The sequence below is a fragment of the Miniopterus natalensis genome, chromosome 11 (genome assembly GCF_054644295.1).
Source record: "Miniopterus natalensis isolate mMinNat1 chromosome 11, mMinNat1.hap1, whole genome shotgun sequence".
Classification (NCBI taxonomy): domain Eukaryota; kingdom Metazoa; phylum Chordata; class Mammalia; order Chiroptera; family Miniopteridae; genus Miniopterus; species Miniopterus natalensis.
Genome location: NC_142091.1, coordinates 36,186,981 through 36,214,326, shown reverse-complemented (window position 1 = coordinate 36,214,326; position 27,346 = coordinate 36,186,981). Strand labels below are relative to the sequence as shown.

At 36.0% G+C, this 27,346-nt stretch overlaps 1 protein-coding gene across 4 annotated transcripts in view; it reads right to left on the bottom strand.

The window, feature by feature from the left end:
* The window catches only part of RSF1 (remodeling and spacing factor 1), a 101,239-nt gene that overhangs the window by 35,387 nt on the left and 38,506 nt on the right, over positions 1-27,346 (bottom strand). For 3 of the 4 annotated variants that reach the window (XM_016196393.2, XM_087821639.1, XM_087821641.1), the window contains exons 3-5: positions 13,470-13,562; positions 11,811-12,016; positions 7,865-8,019 (exon numbers count right to left, since the gene is read on the bottom strand). In XM_016196393.2, coding sequence (XP_016051879.2) covers positions 7,865-8,019; positions 11,811-12,016; positions 13,470-13,562 — 454 coding nt within the window. Of the gene's footprint in view, positions 1-7,864; positions 8,020-11,810; positions 12,017-13,469; positions 13,563-17,578; positions 18,073-27,346 lie in introns of those variants that run through there. The other variant, XM_087821640.1, reaches the window with a different exon arrangement.

Sequence of the window (27,346 nt, the reverse complement as noted above, 5' to 3'; positions counted from 1 at the left end):
GTCAGTTTCTGGCAATCCAAGATGTTCCAGGCTCATCCTGTATTATCCCTGCCCTTCCCCTGAATCAATCTCCTCTCTAAGGAGTGCTGGCTCCCTTTATTGGAGAATGATATTTTGAAATAAAAATCTAAGACTAAGAGTGCTTATTGCTACTGGGTTTTCACTGTTCTTAGATTCCTCTTATAAACAGAGGTAGAAAATATATCAATGTATACCAAACCATGTAAGTGAACAGTTATATTTATTTCTGTGTCACCCACCATTGATGATTTGTTAGTCATTTTGGCTATCTGAAGCTCATGTATGAAAAGATTTGTATAGAAAGACTCATGGAAAACAGATATTGAAAACAGTTTATCTACAGTCTTTATCTGAAAGTCAGTTTGGCCGGACATAAAATCCCTGACTTACATTTTCCCTCCTTATATGCATTACAGCATTTTCTTCTAGTATAGAACATTCTTTCAAATACAGTGACGGCAGTCTGGTTTTCTTTCCCTTAAATCACTTGGTGTCTTTGTCTGGAGAGCTAAAGTATTTCTTTATTCAAAGCCCAACAATTTTACTAGAATGTCTTGATGTCAGTTGTTCTGGGTTCATTTTCCAAGGTATAGAGTATCTTTTCAACAAGCAGTCTCACATCTTTATTTCAGGAAGTTTTGTTAAACATAGTCTTTAGTATTTTTGTTTGTTCCCTTGCTTTGGCTTTCTGTTTTGTAGACCCCTGTTGTTTTTTTTGCTTATTTTCAAATCTTTATCTCTTTCTTCTTTTCTTTAAAAAAATATACAGCTTTCCATTTGCTATTTTTTAAACGCGCTAATTCTTGTATTTGTTGTGTAGATGTTTCTTCTGCTTTTTGAAAAATCTTAACTCTTTCCTGAGTTCTACAACCTATGAAGTTATAGTTTTCATGTTTTGTGAGAATGTTCTCTTGAATGAGCTTTCATTCTCTGCAGTGAGGTCATTCTGCTTCTCTTTCTTTTTGTTCTTGGAATCCTATGGGATTTGACCTTGATCCTTCTTAGTTGATTATTTTTGTCAAGTAGTTTATCTGATTTCCTAGCTCTAGCGCTCCCCATCTGTTATTTTAGTGAGATATTCAAAATTAAAGTGATTTACACTATGAGATCACCTAACTCTATTCCTTTACCATACTTTTATTTGAACCTTCTTTTCTGCTTGTCACAACTGCCCCCATCCTATTTAATTTGGATCCTATTACCAGCAGTTTGGACGAAGCGCAGTGTGGAGTTTTGCCATGAGAGCGAGCTTTGGCTGGAGAGGTTTGATAATACATAAGGCCCAGCTCCTTTAAGACCTTAATCTCAGATACTGTCTACAGTTTTAAATTTTGCCATCAGTATGTTCCTTTTATGGGGGATCTGCAGATTCAAAAACTATGCCCCCTCCATTTCCCCCAAATTTTCTCCTTCTGATTCAAACCACAACAAACTCGATCAGAAAAAACAACTTCAACACTTTCTCTAATCATGAGATTTCTTTTGCTTTTTCTTCTTCCCTCTCTCCCTTCTTCCTTTCTTTCTTTCCTCCCTCTTTCCCTCCCCAGTCAGCACTGATGTTTCACATAAGAAGCACTGTGGTCTGTTCATGACATAAAAATAAAAGAAATGCAAACTTCAGTGTATTTTTTTTATCCTTTATCTTTGCTATTTAAGTCAGGACTGAAGTAAAGAAGGAATGAGGGGAATTTTAAGAACAGTACATTCTTTTTTACCTATAAAGGAAACTAGGATATCATAACAAGGTAACAATACACTTATATTTTTCTGGTCTCTCTATATTTGTTTGAAGTAAAGCACTATTTAACATGGTAAAAAAAACAGTAAGTTATTTTGTACCCAGTACAAGAACATTTTGAAACCTACCCATAAATCTCTAGACTACATCCCCACATCATATCAAAATATTTCTTTGTAGCTGTAACAATTAGCACTCACCTTCTATAGAAGGGGTTATAAACTAATGGCTAGAGGCCAAGCAGATAACATAAATAAAAAAATAAAAATAAAAAATAAAAAAAGCAAAATGCCAGAAATATAATTAAATCCTATTTTTACTGCACATAATACAAGAATGTATAATGCCAGTGATTATGTTTCAAATTGGAAAAGCCTACTTAATTTTGAATATTTTGTTTCATAGTAACTCATTATTCCTTTGATTTTGATTTTTTTGGTCATGATCACAATGCTCACAATGTTGATCTAGCACTTAGCACTGCTCTATGCAATACAAAATTTAGCCCTGAATCATTTAAGAGAGAGCGATGTTTATACTAAACACTTATGTCAGAAAGCAGCCGTTCATGATGCATGTAATGTCAAACACTGACAGAATCTAACGGATGGTTTTGTATACTGGACATCTGCTCTCAGGGTATTCACATAATTTCTGTAATTGAATGCCATCATTATCTAGTTTTCATTTTCAGCACTATGTTAGTAAATTTCGGTTTAGTCATTTATCTTGTAGTTCTTCTTTTTTTTAATCCTCGCCCGAGGATTATTTTTCCATTGCTTTTCAGAGAGTAGAAGGGGGTGGAGGGGGGAGAGAAACAGCAATGTGACAGAGGCACATCGATCGGATGCCTCCCCCATGCACCCTGACCAGAGCCAGGGATGGAGCCTGCAACTTGGCCGGAATCGAACCCAGGACCCTTCAGTCCATGGGCCAGGCCGACACTAACCATTGAACCACACCGGCCAGGGCCATCCTGTAGTTCTTCATTCCACTCTATCAATATTACTTAAGAAAGGCAAATTAAACAATATTATTTTTTGTGTTAAGTTTGAAGTCAGAAAACCTATTTCAGAATTCAGCCCATCACATCCATTTCTGGATACCAACTGCAGTGTAGAAAAGTGGGCCAGATAATTCCTTATCCACTTCATTTCCTATTCAACCAATTTCATAAAAACAAGTAAATTCACGTGTAATACTGCAATATCCAAAGTGTTCCAACTTGTATTGCCAAGATAATAAACTGAGTCTTTGGGAAAATATTTGTTGATGAGGCATGGATTTTTCCCTGAATGACATTAAAAAGTTATAATTTGCACCCTCCCTGCCCTTGGCTTCCTAGCACCTAACCATGACTAAGCCATAATTCAGTTCATACTGGTAGTATTATGAAATAATCCATAGTAAGAATTATGATGCGTAATGGAAAAAGATAACCTGAGGCCAGTCTGTGAGATTCTGATGCCACTTTTTAAAAAATATATTTTAATGATTTTTTTTATTTATAGAGGGAGAGAGGAAAGGAGAGGGATAGAGAGCTAGAATCATTGATAAGAGAGAAAGATCATCAATAGGCTGCCTCCTGCATGCCCCCTACTGGGGATCAAACCCAAAACCAAGGCATGTGCCCTGACGGGGAATCCAACCAGTGACCTCTTGGTTCATGGGTCGATGCTCAACCACTGAGCACACCAGCCGGCTTGATGCCACTTTAAGAAATTCAGACTTTTTCAGCCGGGCCAGGTGTGGCTCAGTGGTTGAGCATCGACCTAGGATCCTGGAGATAGTGGTTCAGTTCCTGGTCAGGGCACATGCCAGGGCTGCGGGCTTGATCCCCAGTTGGGGGTGTGCAGGAGGCAGCCAATCAATGACTCTCTCCTCATTAATGTTTCTATCTCTCTCTCCCTCTCCTTTCCTCTCTCTGAAATCAATAAAGATATATTAAAAAAAGAAAAAAAGTCAGACTTTTTCAGAAGGCAATTCTAATTACCATTAGAAACAAAAACTTGTTTTAATTATTCAGTTAATGAACTTTTTAGGCCATATGATACTACTTTTGGAGGTCCACTTTTATAGATAATGCATTTCTCCTTGGCACCTGTACAAAACATAATCTTTTTGTATTATGGGTTGAGTCACTCCTTTATATCTCCTAGGTCAGATATAAAGCATGGCCATTTAACTAATCATTAAAGAAAAATCTATTTTAGCTGCAAGAATAAGAATGGTAATTTTATTCCTTCTCCAGTTTCTGTTTATTTTTCCTTCACATCTGATTTCCAAATATCCAACCATACCTTTGTCACATTTTGCTTTACTATTCTAACATTAGGTATTCTCTAAGACTGTTTGCAGCTTTCAAGCTCCCTGTGGAGAGGCAATGTTTGTTTATATCTGAGAGTAATAAAAACGACAAACAGGAATCTTTATTTGGTCTTGCTAAGGAACAGAACACAATAACTACACCTGAGAGGAGGGAGTAAGGGATAAGGCTGTGGGGGCTGAATAAAAAGGTCTACTCCTCCAAATAATGAGTGAGTACAGCATCAAAAGTGCACGGAGCCCCAGCCGGGTGGCTCAGTTTTGGTTGAGCGTGGCCCCGATACACCAAGGTTGCAGTTTCGATCCCTGGTCAGGGTTTGTACAGAAGGCAACTGATGGATGCTTCTCTCTCATATTGATTTTTCCCTTTCTCTCTCCTCTTTTCTTCTCTCTAAAAATTAATGAAAACACATATGCTGGCCCTCCCTCCTAGGAGCAACCCCATGCCTTTCCCTTTCCTTTTTCCTTCTCTTCCCCTCCCTCCCTGACCTCCCAGGAACATTACCATTAGCTTCCTCAGTCCCAAGTTCCAAAGGCCCTTTCATAGCATCTATAACTTGTTTGCTAATTTCTTCTAGGAATTATTTCTTCCACCTCTGTAATTTTACCAAATAAATGTTCTCTTATAGTTAAAATAAACAAACACAAAAAACATATCCTTGGGTGAGGATTTAAAAAAGAAAAGTACACAGAGCCCTGGCCAGGTTGCTCAGTTGGTTAGCGTGTCATCCTGATATGCCAAGGTTGCCATTTTGATCCCCAGTCAGGGCACATACAAGAAGCAACAAATGAATGCATGAATAAGTGGAACAACAAATTGATGTTTCTCTCTCTCTCTATTAAAAAAAAAAAAAAAAGTACACAAACTCTGGAGAAAGATAAGAGACTTCCCAGGTCTGAATATTAGGTGTGCCACTAACAGGCTGTGACCCTGGAAAGGTTACTTAAACCTCTCCTTGTCTCACTTCTCTCATCCAAAAAAAAAAGGAAATAATACAATGTATTATTACCTAATAAAATGTTGCAAAGTTTATACGACTTAACATATGTAAAGCACTGAGAACAGTACTTGGCACATGGTATGGTACATGTGTTAGCCTTTTTATCAACTACAGTGCAGGCTTCACAAAAGCAAAGATTTTAATCTGCTTTGTTTACTGAACTCCCATGCCTAAAATCATATTTGGCACATAGTAAGTGCACAGTATTTGTTAAATGAATGAATAAATAAGAAACATTTTCATTTAGAGTAAGAGAAACAGTAGAAACACTATTTAAAAGAGAGAAGGAAAACAAGGATTTAATGTCTCGCTCCTTCTCCTCTACTTTTTCAAGAGATGTCCTTCCCCACAAACTTTGTCCTACTTTTGTTGAGTATTATAACATCAGCATTCATTGTGGAATATTTTCACAAACTGCTATAAGAAGGCCTTTGCTGCATTCATTTCCAAGCTTAGGAGAAGATAGCCCCTATAACCCTGCTACTCAAAATGTGGTCCTCTGACCAACATCACTGTCATCTAGGTCCTTGTTAAAATGGTAAATCAGCCCTACACATAACAGAATGCATATTAAAATTTGAGAAGTACAGTTCTAGACCACTCTAGATAAAGGGCATAGACTTTACAAGGATCAGGGCTCAAATCTAGGCTCTCACACTTTATTATCTGTAAGACTTGGGGCAAGTTTATAAACTTCCCAATTCCTTCATCTGTAAAATTGAAAGAGTAATAGTAGTTGCCTCCAAGAGCCGCTATGAGGATTGAACAAAAATGCACAGGGAGCATTTGATAGGCTGCAAAGAAACAGGACATGCCAATAAATGTTAGCTGCTTTTATTGTTAAAATTCCCCCTCCTCTACTATAACACTCCACAGTGAAATTTTAGAATTAAACACTAGGAAGAAGAGCTTTATTTTACAAAGGAAATTGTTTGTTTTGCTTTTCTTTCTAATTTAAACTACACAATGAGTCCCCCCCTTCAAGATCAGTGTGAAATTCAAGTTCACCTAACAGGAATAATTGCCTCTTAAATTTCTATTATCTTGCCATCTTTTTCCAATTTATATTCCCTCTGGTCTTAACTGTCACTGTGCATGAGAATAGCCAAACACATGGATGAATAACCGAACTAAATGACCAAGTGAATGAACACTATTAAGTCTAAAGTCAGAACTAATCCCTAAGAAGCGCTACTTAGAAAGTCTGGAAATTCAATAGGGAGTTTAGACTCCTTTAAAAATATTAAGCTTTACTGAAATAGCCTACAAATTGAGTTTGAACATATTGAAAAGAATTTTTCAAATCAGAAATACGGCTCACAAATAAAACCACCACAGATATTTGAAATCCTATAAACACTGGCCAAAGGAGAACAATAATTAGGATTTTGGTAAAAGCAATGCTTAGTATGTAGAAATATTACATCCTACATTAAAGGGCATAATTACTTGTTTTCAAGTAATGCTTGCCGCTAGCTAGTGCATGATTTTATGAACCATTTTCTCAAAGCGGCAAATCAGGTAGCAAGAACATACTGCTTTCGGTTCTCACTGAAACAGTAGAATAAAACTAAAAGCAAAGGAAGAAAGCATGATTAGGAGAGCAACTTCCTTCCTCTGTCATTAAAAGGTGTGTTATCAACAAAAAGTATTAGCTAAAAAGGTGTTAGACAAAATTTCAGTTGGTTTTCTTCCTTCTGGGAAGGTTAGGACTTGGTTCTGTACTTCTAGAAAGGTTAGAATTTGATCTGCTTACTTAGGCAAATTAGAAAACTCAGTCAGAAAATCAGGTTTAATAGTTATAATTATTGTAGACTTTGAGAGTTTGCTAGGTGCAACCTAAACAAACAAACAAAACCAAACCTGCCAGAAAAACCTCAAAACCACTTCGCATCCATTAGAATGGCTATTATAAAAAAAACAAAAATAAACAAACAAGTGATGGGTAGGAATGTAAAATGTGCATAAGCTATGGGAAGTGGTGTGGCGAATTCTCAAAAAATTAAAAATAAAATGACCATATGACCCAGAAATTCCCCTGCTGGGTATATACCACAAAGAAATGAAAGCAAGGACTCAAAAAGGTATTTGTGCATCAATGTTCACAGCAGCATTATTCATAACAGCCAAAAGGTGAAGAAAAAAAGTAGCCACTGACCGATGAATCAGCACCATGCAGTGGATACATACAGTGGGATGCTCTTCAGCCTTAGAGAGGAAGGGAATCCTGACACATGCTACGTGGATGAGCATTGAAAAGATTATATTCAGTGAAATAAGCCAGTCGCGGACAAACATTGTATGACTTCTCTGATGTAAGGTTCCTAGACTTTGGCTGCCAGGGGCTGGGGACAGGGGAAAATGAGTTCGTGCTCAATGGTCACATCCAGTTTCGGCTCAGGGAAATGACTGTGGAGACGGATGGTGGTGACGGCTGCACAACGTGACTGTACTTAATGCCTCAGAATTATACCCTTAAACATGGTTAAAATAATACATTTTAAGTTATGTATATTTTACCACAATAAAAAAAGTTTGCTAAGTTATCTTCACATTCTTAAACCAGTAAAAGATATTATGTTTTGATGATATGAATATTTTCATTTAAATTTTTTAAATGTCCAACATAAAAAGGTACTCAATTTTCTTTTTGCTTTTTTTCCTTTTAACTAAAAAAAAGATCAACCTCTGAAAATTCCAATTTAAATAGTTAGGAAGAGGAGTGAAAGAAGAGAGAAGAAATTACAAAACAAAGCAAAACAAAACACACAAAAAAAACCTTGTTTAGGTGTTTCTTCCTCCTTTTTAGTCTCCTCATCTTCTAAGCTGGGGCTTCCCCGTGAAGAGTTGTCCTGGTGGCTGGAGTTTTTCAATAGTACAGGATCAATTTGTGCTTTCAGGAGTGCAAGAGTCTCAGCCAACTCGTTTCGATTTCTAAATAAGGGAAAAAATGAGACAGTATAAAAATCTTTCTTCTGTTCTAAAGAGCTTTCAGAATAATACGTATTAGAAATTAAATTTAAAAATAAAAAACACTTTAGGAACAACCAAATCACTGGTACAAGCTAGAGCGCATTAAGCTTGAATTTTAAAATTACGTATTAGAAATGAACATGTTCTATGCAATCTCTAAGGAGTACAAAATCAATGTAAAACTTGCTTGAAAAAGCATTTCTTTTTAACAGAATGATTCACATTCCGGTTCATTTGAAAATAAGAACTCTTTCCCACCTACAGAGAGAAAAACATTTGATACTGTTACAAAACTATGATCCAAGTCTGAGTAATTAAATGTCAAAAAGTCAGCTGTAATAATACAGTTCAAAACCTAAGAATTTGGGTTACTGATGTTGTTTTGTCAATTATAGTTTATAACTACAGGAAGGGAATTCATTTTGAATCAAACACCTACCAACCAGGTGTGAGAGATCCCGCTGATCCACATTCTTGCTAACATTTGGCGTTGTAAGTCATTTTTATTTTAGTCATTCTAGCGGAGGTAAAGTGGTATCTTGGAATGGAGAATATGCCACCTCTGAATGTACCACTTTGGCATATTATTTTAAATTAAAATTACTTGAGAAACAGCTGGTGCAAAGACACTCTGACAGTGTTGCGTGCTCCTGAAAGCGGGGAAATAAATCTCCCAGGTGAAGATAGCCGACCTATACAAAAGGTAGAATGCGCCCGTATCACCAGAGACAGGGAGTCAAGGCGGAGAGGATATCTAAACAGGCCTTGGTACTGCCTCACTGATTCACTACCCCATGCCCAAACTTCTTTGTCTTGTCAATTATTCACAAATTCATTGTTTCTTTGTCTAAAAGGTATAAAAGCTGCCTTTTCTGAGCCTCAGATCTTATTTTGGCACCTGGTACATACAAAATTAAGTTTGTTTTCCCCCCCACTTCTGCTAATGTCTTAGGTCAACTTAATTATTACACCAGCCAAAGAACCTAGAAGGGAGAAGGTAAAAGTTTTCCTCTCCTATAATCTCATTATGGTTTAAATCGAGAATTTTCTGATGAATGATGATGTTGAAAACTTTTTCATGTGAATATTGGCCATATATGTATGTTTATAAAGTAACCATTCAAAAGTCTGTATAAAACTTTATCTTCCTTAGCAGACTTGATAAAACAGCACTTTCAGGAGACTCTCTAATCTTGAACAATCACTTAATGGAGTCTGGTCTAAGATTTGCTAAAATTCTCTCATCAATAATATTAATAACCAAATACTAACCACTTGTGGTGTTCACATTTTTTGCTTATCTTTTTTATTCCTAAGGAAATTTTCTTGACATATCCCTGGTGTACACTAATATCACTTATAAAATATTTGATCACATATAAAACATATTTTTCTGTACTTTCATTCAGGCCTAAAGTAGGGATGAAATAATTGTAATAAATATTATTCTTCCATGGCAATGTTTACTTGAACATTAATTGGAACAACTAGGCACGGGCTAGAGCTTAAATATTTTTGGTTTTGAAACCTATTATAACACTTGCCTAAACCATACAAAACTTTGATAACTATGTATGGTACCAGCTGGGAAATATGGAGGGAACACTATGTAAAGTATATCGATTGTCTAACCACTAAGCTGTATACCTGAAATCAATACAAAATAAAGCTGAAGGAAAAACACACACAAAAATTGCCATTTTTGTAGGTTAAACATCATAATCATACGGTTCAATGAAATTTAACTACTTTATGCTTTTGTAAGTAACTTAATAAATCTTGTTTAAACTTAAAATGTAATTCTTCAGTTAATACTTATCTAGCCACCTCATATATATATTTATATTATAAATTTTACAACAGAAATGAAAATTGCTATTTAATAAAAATTTTAAGACTGTGAAGGTGCTATAGTATTACAATTTTTAAAAAAGACTTTTTTCAGAGTAGTTTTGTGTTCACAGAAAAATTGAGAGGAAGGTACAGGGATTTCCTACATACTCCCTATTACACAAGTAGAAATACAATATAAATTTATTAATTTAATGAAATAAGGAAACATTAGTGTGACAATCGGGTGTTTAGAATTTGGCTTTAAATAATGCTACATAGCTTGGAAAAGTTGCCTGGCACATTGCAGATAAGAGGCAAGAGATACACCAATGGAATTTTGCCCTTTCTTCTTTCTGTTAATAAATATTTCTTTTATGAAAAAAGTGCTTCGATCTTTGGGGTTAGAAATGTTGTAAGAAAAGCCAATAGTTAAAAAGGTTGGGAGAAAGACACAAATTTTTATTGAACATTAGCTATGGTTCTAGTATGATTTCTCACATATTCCTCACAACAACTGTCTTGGGGAAGTGTTACCACCCTTGATTTAAAGTTCAGGAAAGAAAGTAGAGAAATTTAGTATTCTACCTACAGAAGGTAAACAGGAACACAGGCTCAAACACACCTGTTAACTCTAATACCTATGCTCTTTTTCTCGCATCATGCATTAGGTACAACACACTTAAAACAGTGTGCAAGAAAAGTTATTTTAAGTATGTATGACTAATCAATAATAACCATAATTATTTTTCTGTCATACTTTCCTAGTCTACAAAGTAGGAGAGAATATCTCTTAAACAAATATGCAAGGTTGATACAGGAAATAAGAAGTGGTAGTAAAACATCATGAACGGAACCTCACTCAATGTAGGTATTCAGAGAGAGAGGGAGGGTAAACTTTATTTCAGGACTACTTTGTTCATCTCCATTTAGTAAATTAACTATACAGAGGATCATATTATAACATGAAAAAAGGGTGCTTATAAAACAATAGCCCATGAGTTCATTCGATTCACTTTTATTCTTAGGAAATGAAAGTTGAGCTTCCCTGACTCAAACAAATATTCTAAATTTCTATGGGTTATCTCTTCAAAACATTAACATTTAATCACTAATACAAATCTGCTAAATTCAAACTGAACAAAAATGGGTGAGTTAAAGACAACGCAGTGTTTCATAAGCCAGTGGTTATATATCTATTAATTCTCCCTACTTTAGTTATAGATCCTCTGATATTTTCCAAATTAATAATAACTGCAGGTATTAATGGAAGAAATTCTAAATAATTAAGTTGCAAAAATAGATCAGAGACACAAAGATTCTGAATAAACAGTCCCAGTGTCATTTATTTTTTTTTTTAAGTGGTATTTCAAGGTTTTACATTAAATGTTTCCATTCAAAAATATCCATCAATACAAATTTTTAAAAATCAAGATTTTAAAAAAAGTTTATGGCAAAAAAGCACAATCTTTCTTAGATTTCTTCAGAACCCCAGTAATGTACACACAGTAAAAATAAAAAATATACTCAAGTATCACGATGAATTGGCCAAATTAAAATAATTAGGAATAGCTAATCGTAATAGAAAACTATAGTTAAATAAGAACCAAATAATACTCTTCTTCTATTTTTGTCTAACAATGGCTTTTTTGGGTGCATATTATCAATGTTAGATTGTGGCTTCCTGAAGTACAAGCTTTATGTTCTGATATGGACCACATTGCTAAATACAGTTATTTATTTGATAATTTATGAATTAAGTGCCAACTATGGGTATTATGCTAGGCACTAAGCTAGGTCCTGGAAATTCCTCAGCTCCAGAAAAAAAGAATCACACCAGTCTCAGAGATTATATCTGAATAGAGAAGAGATCAAAGTAAGGAAAACACAAACAAATGTAACAAGATTCCAATGAAAGATACCTGACAATGCATTTCCATGATGAGCCATCTTGATCATCTTGTTCCTCTATGTACATTCTGACATTATGATCTTGATCCAACTGGTACCAGTACATGAGGCCATCTTTGTCTCGACCAATTGGCTGGAGACGCATGGTATCGGCATCCTCCTCATTGATAATATTCTTGAATTTAAGATTGTCATCAAACTGACACTCGCAGAGGTACTGAAAAACAGGCATAACACAGCTTAAAATAGCCCACATAAATGTTTCTCCGTTACAGTAAGTGTGATACATTCAATCACAGAACTGATTCAGGGACCGAAGAAGAACGAACATGCACAGCTTATTAATCTTTTACTATCCTCTCCCCTGATTTTTCTAACCTGCTTAGGACAATCAATTTAAAAAGATAAATTCTAAGTTAACATTTTATTTTAATATTACATAATTTACAAGTTTAACACAATCAATGACACAAAAATCAAGTTATACTTAAAAATAAAGCACTGGGTCTGCCCTAGCCAGTTTGGCTCAGTAGTTAGAGCATCAGCCCGTGGACTGAAGGGTCCTGGGTTCGAATCCAGCCAAGGGCACGTACCTCAGTTGCAGCCTTGATCCCTGGCCCCAGTCAGGGCTGGGAGACAACCAATCGCTGTCTCTCTCACATCAATGTCTCTTTCTCTCTCTCCCTTCCACTCTCTCTGAAAGAAAGCAATGGAAAAAATATCCTTGAGTAAAGATTTAAAAATAAATAAAATAAAATAAAAAGCACTGAGTCTGTTTGCAATAAGTCGCCCAAATTGTCTCATGATATAAAATTTTCAATGACTCTTTCTCTCTTAAAGCTTTTAAATGAACATTATTCTTGAAATGGCTATCTGTTTTCAAAAGCTTGAGATATATGTAGTTTTCAAGAAAGGTAATCTCAATGATAGTTGCCTCTAGAGAATTATCTTCATTAAAAGACATCCACATAACTAAATAAAAAACTGACTTTTTGTTAAACATTTTTATATATGATTAGAGTATAAAGTCAGGATTCTTCCCTGAGCCTCTCTGCCCAGGCAGATAATATACGAAGTTCCTATCATAGTCTCTTTGTCTTTGTCTGTTATCTAGCCCAACAGTCTCGCTTCTGTGAAAAGTACTTTTCTTCCTTCAGTATGCTGGCCACCTTAATAACAATTAGTGCCAACACTCTGAAATGAGTAGTAAGAGAAAGTGAAACTCAAACTTGAAAATAAATCTACTTTGAGGAGACCTATTTTAATCTAGCTGGTCTGGTTATGTGGCATGCCCCTAGTCATCTGGAAAACTATCAAATTACTAATTTAGTAAATCAGTAAAAAGATTAACCACAGTTTACAGTATGTATTAGCAATGACTGTGAAAGCTGAAAACAATGAATAAAATTAATTTGAGGCAACTGCTTGCCCATTCTACTATAGTCCCTAGAAGCACAGATCATTAAACTTAGATATACTTGTATACTAATACATAACCAAAAATAGTAATTTAAAAAATAGACTTTTGTCACCAAAAAAATGAAAGAAAAAAATCTACTGTCCTTTTCCAATAACAGAAATGCCTACTTTCTAGTTATTTTTCAAGTTCAAACAGGAGTCAAAGTGAATTTTTAAATTAAAATAATTTTAACAGATGATAAACTTATTACCTTTAGGAGTGCTAGTTTGCATTCAACACTCATTTCAAGATAGCCTTTCTTCTCCATCTCCCACGCCCAGGTACTATTAAACTCTTGGCATATCTGCAAGAGAAAGTTAGTATCTTAATACATCAAAGTTTTATTTAATAGATAGTTTTGCTGTATAACTATGGGTAACTACTCTTGATAATATACATTTATAAAGGAAAAAGTTTGTAACAAACAATCCAATCCAATTCTACCCCAAAACGTATCCTACTTAAATACACCAGAAATGTTTCTCTCTGCAGCTCTCTCTGCTCTTGAAAATGTTATACACACTTTTGTGACACATTTTCCCAAATGCAAGTAATTATCTGATTCTGTCTCCCTACGTGGCCTGGAATTTTCTGGAGGGCAAGCACAACAGTTTATTGATCTCTAAGCCTAGAACAGAAGTAGGTTGAAAAACATGCCAAACTATAGGCATATTTTAAATCAAGCCACTCTCCAACTAAATGTTCTCCTATTTATGGGTAAAGATCCTACTGCTTAGCATTTCAGACCCTCTATAATACGGCATAAACTTAAATTTCTAGACTTCTATCCATATACAGGCATTTCAGGCAAACCAGAGCACCTAACAAGCTTAGGAAAGATCTAGATAACCACTCTACTCAATAATAGGGACTAATCAGGAGAAATGCCTTGGGTTCTATGACCTATGAGCCAGTTTCTTCAGCAATAAAAGGGGAGCAAGAATAATACTGACCTTAAAGGTTATGAAATAGGCATAAAAATGACACAAAGTACCTATGAACTTCAATAAAATCTGTCTTTATTGTCTTTAACTAATGCCTGGCTTTGTTTATCCTTGGATATCATTTGGATTGAAATTTTTATTTTACAACTGAGAAACATGAAATTTAGAGAGAGTCCTTTATCCAGTGAAGTCCACAAATATTTACTGAGTAGTTACTTGCTAGCAGTAGCTTAGTCAAGGATCTGGGGAAGACAGACAACTTGCCATCATGGAGGTTACATTCTGGGAGGTAGTTGAACAGGTAATAACAAAAAAATTTCAAGTAGCCCAGTGGGTATGGCTCAGTGGATTGAGTGTCGTCCCATGCACCAAGAGGTCACCGGTTTGATTCTCAGGTCACAGGCCCAGGATGTGTGTGTGGGCTCTATCCCCAGTAGGGGGCCTGCAAGGAGGCAGCTGATGTTTCTCTTTCTCCCTCTTCCTTCTTCTCTCTCTCTCTCCCAATAAAAAATAAAAAAAAAAAAAAAACATTTAATTTTTCAAGTAAAGACAAATGCTATGCTGCAAATAAAATACTGTGATCGTTTGAGTGCTATTTTGCATTGGGTACTGAGGGAAAACCTCATTTTATTTTATTATTTATTTTAAAATATTTATTACTGATTTAGAAAGAGAGACATCGATTTGTTGTTCCACTTATTTATGCATTCACTGGTTGATTTTTTTATGTGGCTTGACCAGGGATCAAACCCATAACCCAGGACGACATTCTAACCGACCAACCTACCTGGCCAGGGCAAAAAAAAACCTTTCTAAAAGGTTGACATTTGACACAAAAAATTGAGACATAAAATAGAAGTAAGCCGCAAAAAGATCTGGAGGAGTAATGTTCCAGGCAAAAGAAACAAACTAGCAAAAAGGCCTTAAGGTCTGGCATATTAGGAAAACAGAAAAGATTAGTCAGTTTAAACGGAGTAGAACAGCGATTTTTAACTAATGTGCCGTAAGAATTTTTAAAACATGCAATACCTATTTAGTCAGGGGCAAAAACCTCTTTTCCCTTAGATTGTCAAATTACAGAAAGATAACAGCCAACACAACACTAGCCATCTGGTGTGAACGGGTCAAAATTATACCTCTAATAATTTCTATAGCCAACACAATGCATCTCAAAGAACATTATAAGTTCTTACTAGAGTAATAATAGCATTTACTGCATGCTTACTATGTGCCCAGTGCTGTTCTAACTGCAAACTCAGTCAATTCTCACAAGCATTAGACAGATGTGCTGCTATCCTCAGGAGAGTATGTGCTTTAGCCAAGGGATGAGGGAAACAGGAATTACTATCTTTAGTCATTCATGAGGAAATCAGTATATATTTAACATACCGATCAGGTCATTGTCACCAATTTGGCTGTGGAAAAAGGCCAGGCTAAGAACTATAAATCATCTAGCTCCGTTATTTATACTTAAATTACACCTCACCAGATCTCCCTGACACAATATTTAAATATGTCCAACTGTTTTATATATATTCTTTCTAACCCAGACATTTACTGAGCATATTAAGTACTGGAGGGCAAAATGAATTAATAGTCTCAGTTCTAGGAAATTCAGAGAGAGAGAGAGAGGCTAAGTCATGTAAACAAGTAGTCAGTGAGTAATCTACAAACTAAGTAAATGATATAATTATAAACTACTATGAAAATACAGGAGAGAAACCCTAATTCAGCCTATGGATAAGGGAAGATTAAAGAAGGTTTTTATTCAAGTGATGACATTTATGCTACGACCTGAAGGACGAAGGAAGTTTTACCAGATGAGGAGGTAAAGAGCATTTCAGGAAGAAAACAACAGAATATGCAAAGCAACAGGAATGAGTGATATGAGTGTCACTGTGAAGGTGAACAGGGAGTTCTTTATGCTGAGTTCTAGAACCCTAGATCTTGAGTGCTTGGGGCTGGGAGTGGGCAGAGACAAGCTGTGAAGGAAAGTAGTGAGCAGGCTGTGAAAGGAGGTCATGTCTTATAAATATGGGGACTCAACATGCATTTGGAAGTACTGATGGAAAATAGTTCTGTTGGACTGTGCAAGGCAGGAGGGTAAATTCTGAGGTTAAGGAGATCTACTAAAGCCTGTTTTGCAACAATTCAAGAGAAAGGCGATGAAGCCTGAGCTAAGCTTGGCAGAGAATACTCAAGGAAAGGCGGATTCTGATTGTTAGCGCACTTATCTTACAAAAGCAGTAACAGATTTTATGTTTAATATATGGTTTTACTATTTTTTAAAAATTTATCTTTATTGTTGAAAGTATTACAGATGCCCCCTTTTCCCCCCACCACTGATCCCCTCCATCCCGCATCTGCCCCACCCCTAGGCCTTCTCCACAGTATTGCCTGTGTCCAGGGGTTATTATGGTTTTACTATTTATGACAGAACTTTCTCATACATTATTTCACTAGAGGTGGGTATCCTGTAAAACTATAAGACTTTTGAAAGCAAAAGGATATTTGATTCATCTTTCCATTTCCTACAGTACCTACCAAATACACCGTCTTGCTGACAGTAGACAATAAATACTATATCAATGTTCTCTGTTATAACTACTAAGATAACCTACTATTATGATGGAATATGTGGGAACACTGCCTATGAGAATGCATTAAAGATTATATAGAAAGGATGTTTCTTTAATTCCTTAAAAATATATACATGAACCCTAGCAGGTTTGGCTCAGTGGTTAGAGCGTCGGCCCATGGACTGAAGGGTCCCAGGTTCGATTCCGGCCAAGGGCGTGTACCTCGGTTGCCCTCTCCAGTCCTTGGGCCGAGTGCAGGAGGCAACCAATCGGTGTCTCTCACATCAATGCTTGTCTGTCTGTCTCTTCTTCTCCTCCCTCCCTCCCTCCCTCCCGCTCTCTCTGAAAAAGCAATGGAAAACATACCCTCGGATGCGGATTAAAAAATAGTAATAATAATAAACAGAAATTTAAAAATTAAAAATACATACATGAAATATTTCAATGGCAAGATTTCTCAAACATGATTTTGAAAATCAAAAGAACACCAAATTCCCAACAACTGACCAGAGCATGGGCATGCATTAATTAGTTAGTCCATTCCCCAACATTTTATCAGGAAGCTGCTGTGTGCCAGTCATGGTGCTTCAGGATAATAAGATACAAATTTGAGATGCTCCTCTCAAAAGTAGTCTATTCTGAAATCTTAGTCAAGAAAAAGGTACCCTGAAAGTATCTGACACAAGTCCAGTAAGAAAAATAAAATCTAGACATAAAGGGCAATAAAACTTTAGTATCAAACAGGTTGACTGTCAAATCTGGGTTCTATCAGTGTGATCTCAAGTTAAGTCAATTACCTCTCTGAATTTCAGGATCTTCATCTGTAAAATGGAGGTTTTGTTGCTAGTAAAAGAGATTGAGATAAAAAAGATGCCTATCAGATACTTGCTGTGCCATAGCTCCCTTATATAAATGCCAACCTGAAATGGCTCTAGAGATTCACCACAAGAACCAATTGGAATACGAGGGAAAATAGAAGACATTAAGGGCTGGCAGGAAGTAGATCAGTGCTCTTCAAATTGTACATAAACATTGTTTCATGATACTTTTGTTTCAGATCTATACAAATATAGATAAACATGTCTAAGATTTCAATAAAATCATTGGTGATGGATTTAATTTCCTACTTTCATTTTCTGGGTCATTAACCCTATGTTATACTAAATGGCTTCCCTTGTAATGCTCTATATCCAATACTACAGTGATTATACTGAAGCTAAGATTAGTGCTAGATTTAGAGAAAACTCCCTGTTGCATTTTTATAAATTTTATTGTGGAAATATATATATAATAAAAATAAAATTTGCCATTTTAACCATTAAGTGTTAATGGTTAACACTTCAGGGGCATTAATTACATTCATAATATTGTATAACCATTATCATTTTTATTTCCAAAACTTTCTTATCACCCAAACAGAAGTTCTTTAACCATTGAGCAATAATAACTCCCCATTCACACCCCCACCCTGCAGCCCCTGGTAATCTATAATCTATTTTTCTGTCTATATGAATTTGTCTATTTTAGATATTTCATGTAAATGGGTCAATCCTATATTTGTCCTTTTGTGTCTGGCTTCTTTCATTTAGCATCATGTTTTCAAAGTTTATCCATGCTGTAGCACATATAAGAACTTCATTCCTTTTTAGGGATGAAAAATACTCCACTGTATGAATATACCACATTTTTATTTATTTGTTGATGAACACTTGTGTTGTTTCAACCTTTTGGCTATTATAAATTATGCTGCTTTAAACACTGACGTACCAATATCTGTTTTCAGTTCTTCTGAATACATAGCTAGGTGTGGAACTGCTAGGTCCTACGGCAATTCCATATTTAGCTTTTTGAGAAACTGCCAAACTTTTTCATAGTAGCTGCACCACTTTGTATTCCCATCAGGAACATATGAGGCTTCGAATGTCTCTTCAGCCTTACCAACACTTATTATTTTCCTTTATTTAAAAAAAAATAGCCATTCTATTAGGTGTAATCTCTCGCTGTAGTTTTGATTTGCATTTCCCCAAAGACTAAAAACACTGAGCATCTTTTTATGTGCTAATGTACTGGTCACTGTATACCTCTGGAGAAATGTCTACTCAAAACTTTTGCTCATTTTTAAATTGGATTGTCTTTTTGTTGTTGGGTTTTAGGAATTCCTTTATAGTCTGGATATTAAATTTTTATCAGTTATATGATTTGCAAATATTTTCTCCCATTCTGTAGGTTGTTTTTCACTTTCTTCATAATGTCCTTTGCTGCACGAAAGTTTTTAATTTTTATAAAGTCCAATTAATCTATTTTTTCTCTTGTTGCTCATGCTTTTGATGTCATATCGAAAAATCTATTACCAAATCCAAGGTCATGAAGATTAATCCCCATGTTTTATTCTAAGAGTGGGGTTTTAGCACTTTTATTTAGGTTGTTGATCCAGTTTGAGTTCATTTTTGCATATGTATGAGGTGTCCGCTGCATTTTCAAGTTAAGTTTCAACAGATATGTATTTTTACACTATAAGCAACAGTAAAAAGTTTTTAAAATGCTACAATAAGTACTCAATAAATCTTATATACGCTGTCCTCTCATTTTCAACTCAGACAAGAATCAAGACATGCAAATCATTAACATAATACTTTTTAATGTGTTCCTAAAGTTTTTATACATAGAACTTTTAATTAGGAGGCTCTATTTTCACTTCCCAGGCTTATCTGCTTAGCTCAAGCAGTGCAAAATAACTTTAAATTTCCATTTTTATGTAACTTCACTGGGCAGGCCAAAGACAACAGGGGGCATGTGGCTCCAGGACAGTGAGTCTGCTCAACCTCACTCAGCTTGGTTGGCCCCACCCCCTTGGATAACCGTGAGGAATTCTGGACAAACATATCTGTTTAAAGAATAACTGGAGTCCAGCCGATGTGACTCAGTGGTTGAGTGTCGACCTAGGAACCAAGAGGTTATGGTTAGATTCCAGGTCAGGGGCACATGCCTGGGCTTCAGGCTCAATCCCCAGTAGGGGGCAGGCATGAGGCAGCTGATCAATAATGTTTCTCTCTCATTGATGTTTCTATCCTACTATCCCTCTCCCTTCCTCTGGCTATGAAGGAGCAATACTTCTAAGTATGTAATTGAAAGGTCATCACCAACTCAAGTGAGCACACTTGAAAAACACCTCTGGAGGGGAGAAGCAAGTTCCTGAAGTCTACTCTGGGACACTTTTCAACGAGTTTCCCAGCCATAATTAAGGAATTACTGCTTGTTTCTCTTTGGGAAAGCCTTCAGGTATATATATTATCATCAAAAAACATTCATTGTACCACCTGAAGTCACACAGGAGGAGGTGAATGGAAAATTGAAGAAAATGCACCCCAACATTTCTATGTCCACAAATATGCACGATTTGGCTCAAGTTGCTGTCAATTTCCAAAGGAATGCCAGCCACAGAAAAGAAAATGTTCCTTAAAACTGCTCTGCTGTTTCTCTGATAATTAACATTTAAACATTTGCTGGGTTCCAATTATTTGACAGGCACACTACTAAGAGTATTCACATATACTTTCATGAGAAAACAGAGGGTCAGCCCTAGCCAGTTTGGCTCAGTGGTTAGAGCGTCGGCCCGCGGATTGAAGGGTCCTGGGTTTGATTCCAACCAAGGGCATGTACCTCGGTTGCAGGCTCCATCACCACCCCAGTCAGGGCTCGTGCGGGAGGCAACCAATCGATGTGTCTCTCTCACATCGATGTGTGTCTCTCTCTCTCCCCCCCTTCCACTCTCTCTGAAAAGCAATGGGAAAAATGTCCTCGGATGAGGATTAAAAAAACCCCAAAAAACAGAAAACAGAGGGTCCAATAAGCTAAGTAACTAAATTATACTTATACACCTAGTAATTAGCAGACTTCAGGTTTCCTGTTACAAATCCAGTGCTCTTCTATACCACCACATGTAATTAATTCATTTATGGTGGTAAGTTATGACTGCTCACACATTACCACAGATGAAATGATACTCACTCTAAGGAACATTTTAAAGTGAAAATTATGTAAAACTGCTTTCCAAGATATAAAGCATTTAAGTATCATTCTGTGGCATTAGACAGACCTATGTTCAATCCTTGCTTCAGCGTCTACTACCTATGTGACCTTGGGAGTTATTTAATTCTCCACGATCTGCTTGTGGTATGCATTAAATGCTAATGTATGTAAAATAGCATAGGGTATAGTATATAGTAAGCTCTCAAATATTAGTAGCTCTTATCATTATTATGTTTTAGAGAAACTGAAACCTTCATAAACTACTGGTGGGAATATTAAATGGTACAGCAGCTATGGAAAAGTCTGGCAATTCTGCAAAAAATTAAACATAAAATTATCATATGACCCAGCAATTACACTCCAAGGTATATATGTAATAGAAATGAAAACACATGAATACACAAAAAGTTGTACACTGATGTTCATAGCGGCACTATTCCTAATAGCGAAAAGTTGACAAAAATTCCAGCAGTCATTAACTGATGGACAAACTAAATGTGGTATAATCCATACAATGGAATAGTATTTACCAATAAAAAGGAATGAAATACTGATACATGCCACAACATGGATAAAACTCGAAATTATTAGGCTAAGAAGTCCGATACAAAGGCCATATGTTTTATGATTCCATATATAAGAAATGTCCAAAACAGGCTAATCCCTAGAGATAGAAAGTAGATTAGTGGTTGCCAGGGAAATGGGGAGAGGAGTTGTGATTATGGCTGATTGTTAATGGGTACTGAGTTTCTTTTTGGGGTGATGGAAATGTTCTGGAATTAGTGATCATGGTTACAATACATAATGAATATACTAAAATCGATGAACACACTTTTATATGGCAAATTTTATGTTCTATCAATTATATCTCAAAAAAAAACAATACAAATTAATATATTAACAAGGCAAATAAATATTAAAGATATCAACCTTAGTTTACTTTTGAAAAATACATACAGCAGTACAGAAATATCTAATCCTTGTCAAAACATGACCAAATTAATAAATGATGAAAGATGGCCCTAATAACTTCCTAAAAAGCAATGGGTCTTTCTGAAATTCCCACTTAGCTTATGGCCATCTATTGCCAAACTAATTCACTTTCAGAAGATTTCTAAACATGTCCCGGCCAGGTGTGATTCAGTGGTTGAGCTTCAACCCAGGAACAAAGTGGTCATGGTTCAATTCCTGATTTCCAGTCTTGGCAAATGCGCGGGTTGTGGGCTCAATCCCCAGTAGGGGGCGTGCAGGAGGCAGCCTATTGATGATGTTTCTCTCGTCGACATTTCAATCCCTCTAATCTATCCTTCTCCCTTCCTCTCTTTCTAAAATAAAAATCAATAAAAACATATTTTTAAAAATATATATTTCTAAACATGTTACTAGAGACCAAGGGACAAATATTACCTCCTACCTTTCTTTACTTTTGTGGGACAAATGAATGCAGTCATTTTCTATTGAGAGATACAGAAACACCCTAGAAGGGTCATGTTAGGTTATGTTCTACTGAATGTCATTATCCCTCAGCTATCGAACCCCAGAAAACACTGCTTATTCTAAGAAGCACATTTATTTTTATATTTTAATATTTCTTGAAATCAAGAGCCTTTTAAAATCAATTATTACATTCAATATGACACTATTTCTTTGAAAAACTGTTTCTAAATAATTGTGTGGCATGCACTGAAGAAATCACAATAAAGAAAACCAGCAATAATAATTACCATCTGTCTCTTAGAAATTATTCCAAGGCTAAAGGAAATCAAACATGACTTTCTTTAAAGAATAATTTATTAAAAACTGGCCTTCCCATTACTTTTCAAGGCCTTTATATGGGCAGGAGGAAGGGCAGCAGCAAAGCAGAGGCACAGGTACTGAATTTGTTGAAGGCAGGTATCTGTTTATTAACATAGCGGTATTCATTACCCATGGCTAAGGAGTCTGTAATTGCTCATGTGGTATCTAAAATCATTAACAACAGGAAATAGAGTAGTTTCATGGAAATATGAGAGTTTATTGGCAAAGAAATTTCTTTGTGTCTTGTCAAGTAAAAGGAATATGAAGCTTGATAAGGCCAAGGCCTATCTGACTAGGCAAAAGGTTAACAGGTCCTCAAAGAACTGCTAGTTGAAATTTCCACTCACTGGGTTTATTTTTAGAAGGGTAATTCCATCTTACAAGTAAAAGAGTCACCAGCTAGATTTTTGGGTCCCTTTACACTTTGGATGATATTGGAGAATATATGTTGGCAAGTGCAGAATAAATAAATGCCCTTGGTTGGGCTGCTAAACACCTCTCTCTTTCCCTCTCTTATCAGTTACCAAGACTTTTATTGATTCTCCCGTTTGAACAGCTGTGACATCCACTCTCTCCTTTCCATCCCTATTACCAAAACCATAATTCAGGTGTCTTCATTACTTAATTGGATTATCACAATAACTTCCTTTCAAATGACCCCTATGCTGATCGATACTCACTGCCACTCTCTAGGTACTTACGTTACAGTGAAGCTAAGCTATTGGTAATTTCCTATCAAATTTCTACTCATTCACCCTGCCCAGTGTGGCTCAGTTGGTTGAGCATCACCCCATGCACCCAAAGGACGCCAGTGAAATTCACAGTCAGGGCACATGCCCAGGTTGCAGGTTTGGTCCCTGGTTGGGGTGCATGTGGGAGGCAACCAACTAAATCAATGTTTTCTCCCTCTGCCCTTCCTTTCACTAAAATCAATAAAAACATAGTTTTAAAAAATGTCTACTCATTCTATAGGTCTTAGAGCTCAACTGTTTTAGAAAGCTACTAACAAAAGATGACAAACAAGATGCCGACACTAACTGATTTGTGGTAGCAGTGTAGTCTGCTAAGTCCATGCTTAGCAGGAAAAGCTTAGACTGGTAACATCTGTTATAAGCCAAGGAACAAGGCTTAACAGATGCTAGATATTTGCTCTGGATTTAAACAGAATTTTATGTTAATTATATTCCACTGACTTCAAACAGAAAAGAAACAACTCTCTGTAATACATACATACAGTGGTGCCACAAAGAGAAAGATAAAAGATCAAGAGCCATGTAACAAAGAAGGTAAAAATCTCCATCAGAAAACCAGGTAATGTAGCTAATGAGTACAACTAAGAAGTAAATATGGAGTTAAGCTCATTAGCAGCCAAGTGAAAGAAAACTCAAACTGTCTAAATGATTAATTAATTCCTCTAGTACCGACACATAAAAGATTTTTAAGAAGCATTCAAGATGCTTACAATCTACAAGAAAAGCAAATGTGAGGGGCAATATAAGTAGTATTTCAAAGCACTGAATAGTCAAAAAGTCCTGGACTTGAATGCTGGCTCTGCCATCTCTAGCAATGTGAGACTGGACAAATTATTTATTTTGTTGAAATCAATTTCCTTGTGCATAAAATGAGGATAATAACTATTTCAAAGGTGAGCTATATAAGGAAAGAATTAAATATAGTGCCTGGTACATAGTGAACATTCGCTATGAAAACTGTGTAACAGTTTATTTAATGGAGTTACACATAAATCCATGAAAGAACATCTTCCTAGGAGAAGGCCTCAAGGAGAAAGTAATACTTCAGCTGAGATCTAAAGGATAAATAAGTTTGCCAGGAAACCAAATTGGTGTGAAGGCATTCCAGGCAGGTAATAACAGTATGTGCAAAAACTCTGAAGAATGAAAAAGACAGCACGTTCTGTGAGTGGCATAGAATATTAATAGGGTACATAGGAGAGAATGTCATTAGATGTGGCTGGAGACAAGTGGCTCAACTATTAAGAGGATTGAATGCTAAGACAAAGTTTAGATTTTTAAGTGAAAGAGAACCATCAAATAATTCTGAAAGTGACATAATAGTTACTTTTAAAACTTTGTATTTAAAAGGTCACTCTTGTAGCAGGAACACTAAAAGCTAGGAGACCAATTAGAATGTGAATGCTCAGGCGAGAGATGATAAAGGTATAGTAGCTTCTATTAAATAAATTATCTTAATAGTATCTTTTATGTTTTTTATAGGGAAAGAGACATTTTGATGAAAATGGCAAGGAATTTTTAGAAACTGCCAATGATTGGTGAGTTTTCTCACCAATTATAAATTCCTCATTAACAGAATAAATTTGAATTACTGTTCTATTGCTGGGCGATAAAATACTACAAATTTAGCATCTTAAAACAACACCCAATTATTATCTCACAGTTTCTGTAGGTCAGAAGTCCTGCATAGCCCAGCTTGGCTGGGTTCTCTGCTTATAGTCTCACAAAGGTGATATCAAGGTTTTGGCAGGGCTGTGTTCCTCTCTGGGGGCTCTAGGCAAAAACCAACTTCCAAACTCATTCAGACTGTTGGCAGAATTTATTTCCTCCTCCTGTTTCCCATGTGACCCTCCACTTTCAAGCTCCCAGTGTGGTGAGGCCTTCTAACACTTCAAGTATTTCTGAGTTCTCCTTCTGCCTACCTCTTCTGCTCATGTAATTTAAATTGGGCCCATTTGGATAATTCAGAATAATCTCCTTACCATAAGGTCAACTGATTAATAAACTTAATTACATCTATAAAGCTCCCTTTGCCGTATAACATATTCACGAATGTAACACCAAGGAGCAAAGACCATAAGGGTCAAACTTTTGCCTACCATGTAACCCGTATCACCTGTTCTAAATGCCTTCCATAAAAATCACCAAGTGACCACTTCTCTAAGTATGCTTTCAAGTAGAATATTTCCTACCTTACCATTTTGGTCTATTTATATCTTCCACATTCTTTTCCCGAGCATTATTCTTTAGAAGGAAGGAAAGAGATAAATGCCTCTCTATTTTTTATTGGTCATAATCTTTACCACGAACATCAAAAAGATGAGAAAATTTTAAGTACATTTGCATACCCCCAAACTGCTTTATCCTGATACCACACTGTACTTAAAGCACTGACATTCTGCCTGGCATTATCTTTACTTGTGTGCCTACTTTAGTTTTCCTCCATTATGGAACTCCAAGACTCATAAACATCAGTGTCTCATATATCTCCTGCAGTAACTTACCAAGTCCCTTACAGGGTAGGCCATCAAAAAATGTTTACTATATAGATGGATGAAAATGTGCTAACTTTAGCAGCTGTGGATTCTTAGTTAACCATATTTATGGTTAGATCCTGTGTTAAAATGAGTTATGCTAAGGCATCTTCCAGCTCTTCTATTAGGTAATTCTGCACTGTGTGCTACACATGAAATGTTTCAGGAGTCAGAGAAAAAGAGTCAGCAAAAGAAAATACGAAAGAACAACAGAAGGTAGGAAGAAACCAAGGAAAGAGATTTTAAAAGGTTCACCGGAGGATGTGTGTTTATTGACTTTAGAGAGAGAGGAAGGAGAGAGAAGCATTGATCAGGTTGCCTCCCATAGGTGCCTGAACAGGGGACTGAACCACAACCTTTATAGTGTATGGGATGTCACTCCAACTAACTGAGCCACCCAGCCAGGGCAACATATTTCAGATATTTAATTAAACATTAATTAGGGTTTTTAGAAAATTCCATAGCACTGAATTTTTGAAATGCTGAGCCAATTTTGCAATGCCTCAAACTTGTCCAAAAATATTGAAATATATTTCATATTGAGTTTTTCAAAAGTTAAGCCACTACTACCATTGAAAGTTTGGGGTCTATATTTCCTCTTAGTGAATCTGGGGAGAATTGTGGCTGCTTCAACCAACAGAGTATGTTGAAAATGACCTTTCTGAATTCCTGATCCAAAGAATCAGTGAGCTGACTAAAATGATTATTATTTTATGTCACTTTATTTGCAGTGGTATGTTACACAGCAAAGATAATTGGAAAAGCACATGTGATTTTTATAATAAAAACAAGCAACTTGTTTTCTCTTTTCATAGCACTCTATAATCATATACATTTCCCCACCAAAAAAAAGCAGACATGAAAATACGTGTGTGTGTGTGTGTGTGTGTATACACACACACAAACGAAGACAAGAAAATGACATGGTTTTTCAATGACCTAAAAATATAACCTAATATTCTGGTATGTCACAGAATTCAAAATACCCCCAGAAGAGGTACATACATCAACTTAGGCTTCCAAAAACAGTATGGTTCTTAAAGTTTAAATGCAATTCCAGGGTTCATACTAAAGCAACCATTTTCTGATTACCTAGGTTGTTCTCATTAAGGCTAGTTTTGGCCTTGCTGGTAACTTAGAAGTCTCTTATATTGATATAACGTTCTTTGGGCATTTTACCTTTTAAGTAAGAAACAAATCCTGGCTGTCTGCATACTGTGTGATCTCAAGGAAATGCTGACTTTCTTGGGCCTTATCTGTATCTTACTTGATTTGATCAAGATGAATTTAAGGAGTAAATGAGAGAAGACATGAAAAGTCCTGAGAACAGTATTAGGTGCAAAAGAGACATAATATCTCTGAAATCTAACTTTAGGACTCAAGACTGTTGCTTAGTAGCTGCAAAAGAGAATCACATACTGATAGTAATCATATGAAATTCTAAGTCATATTT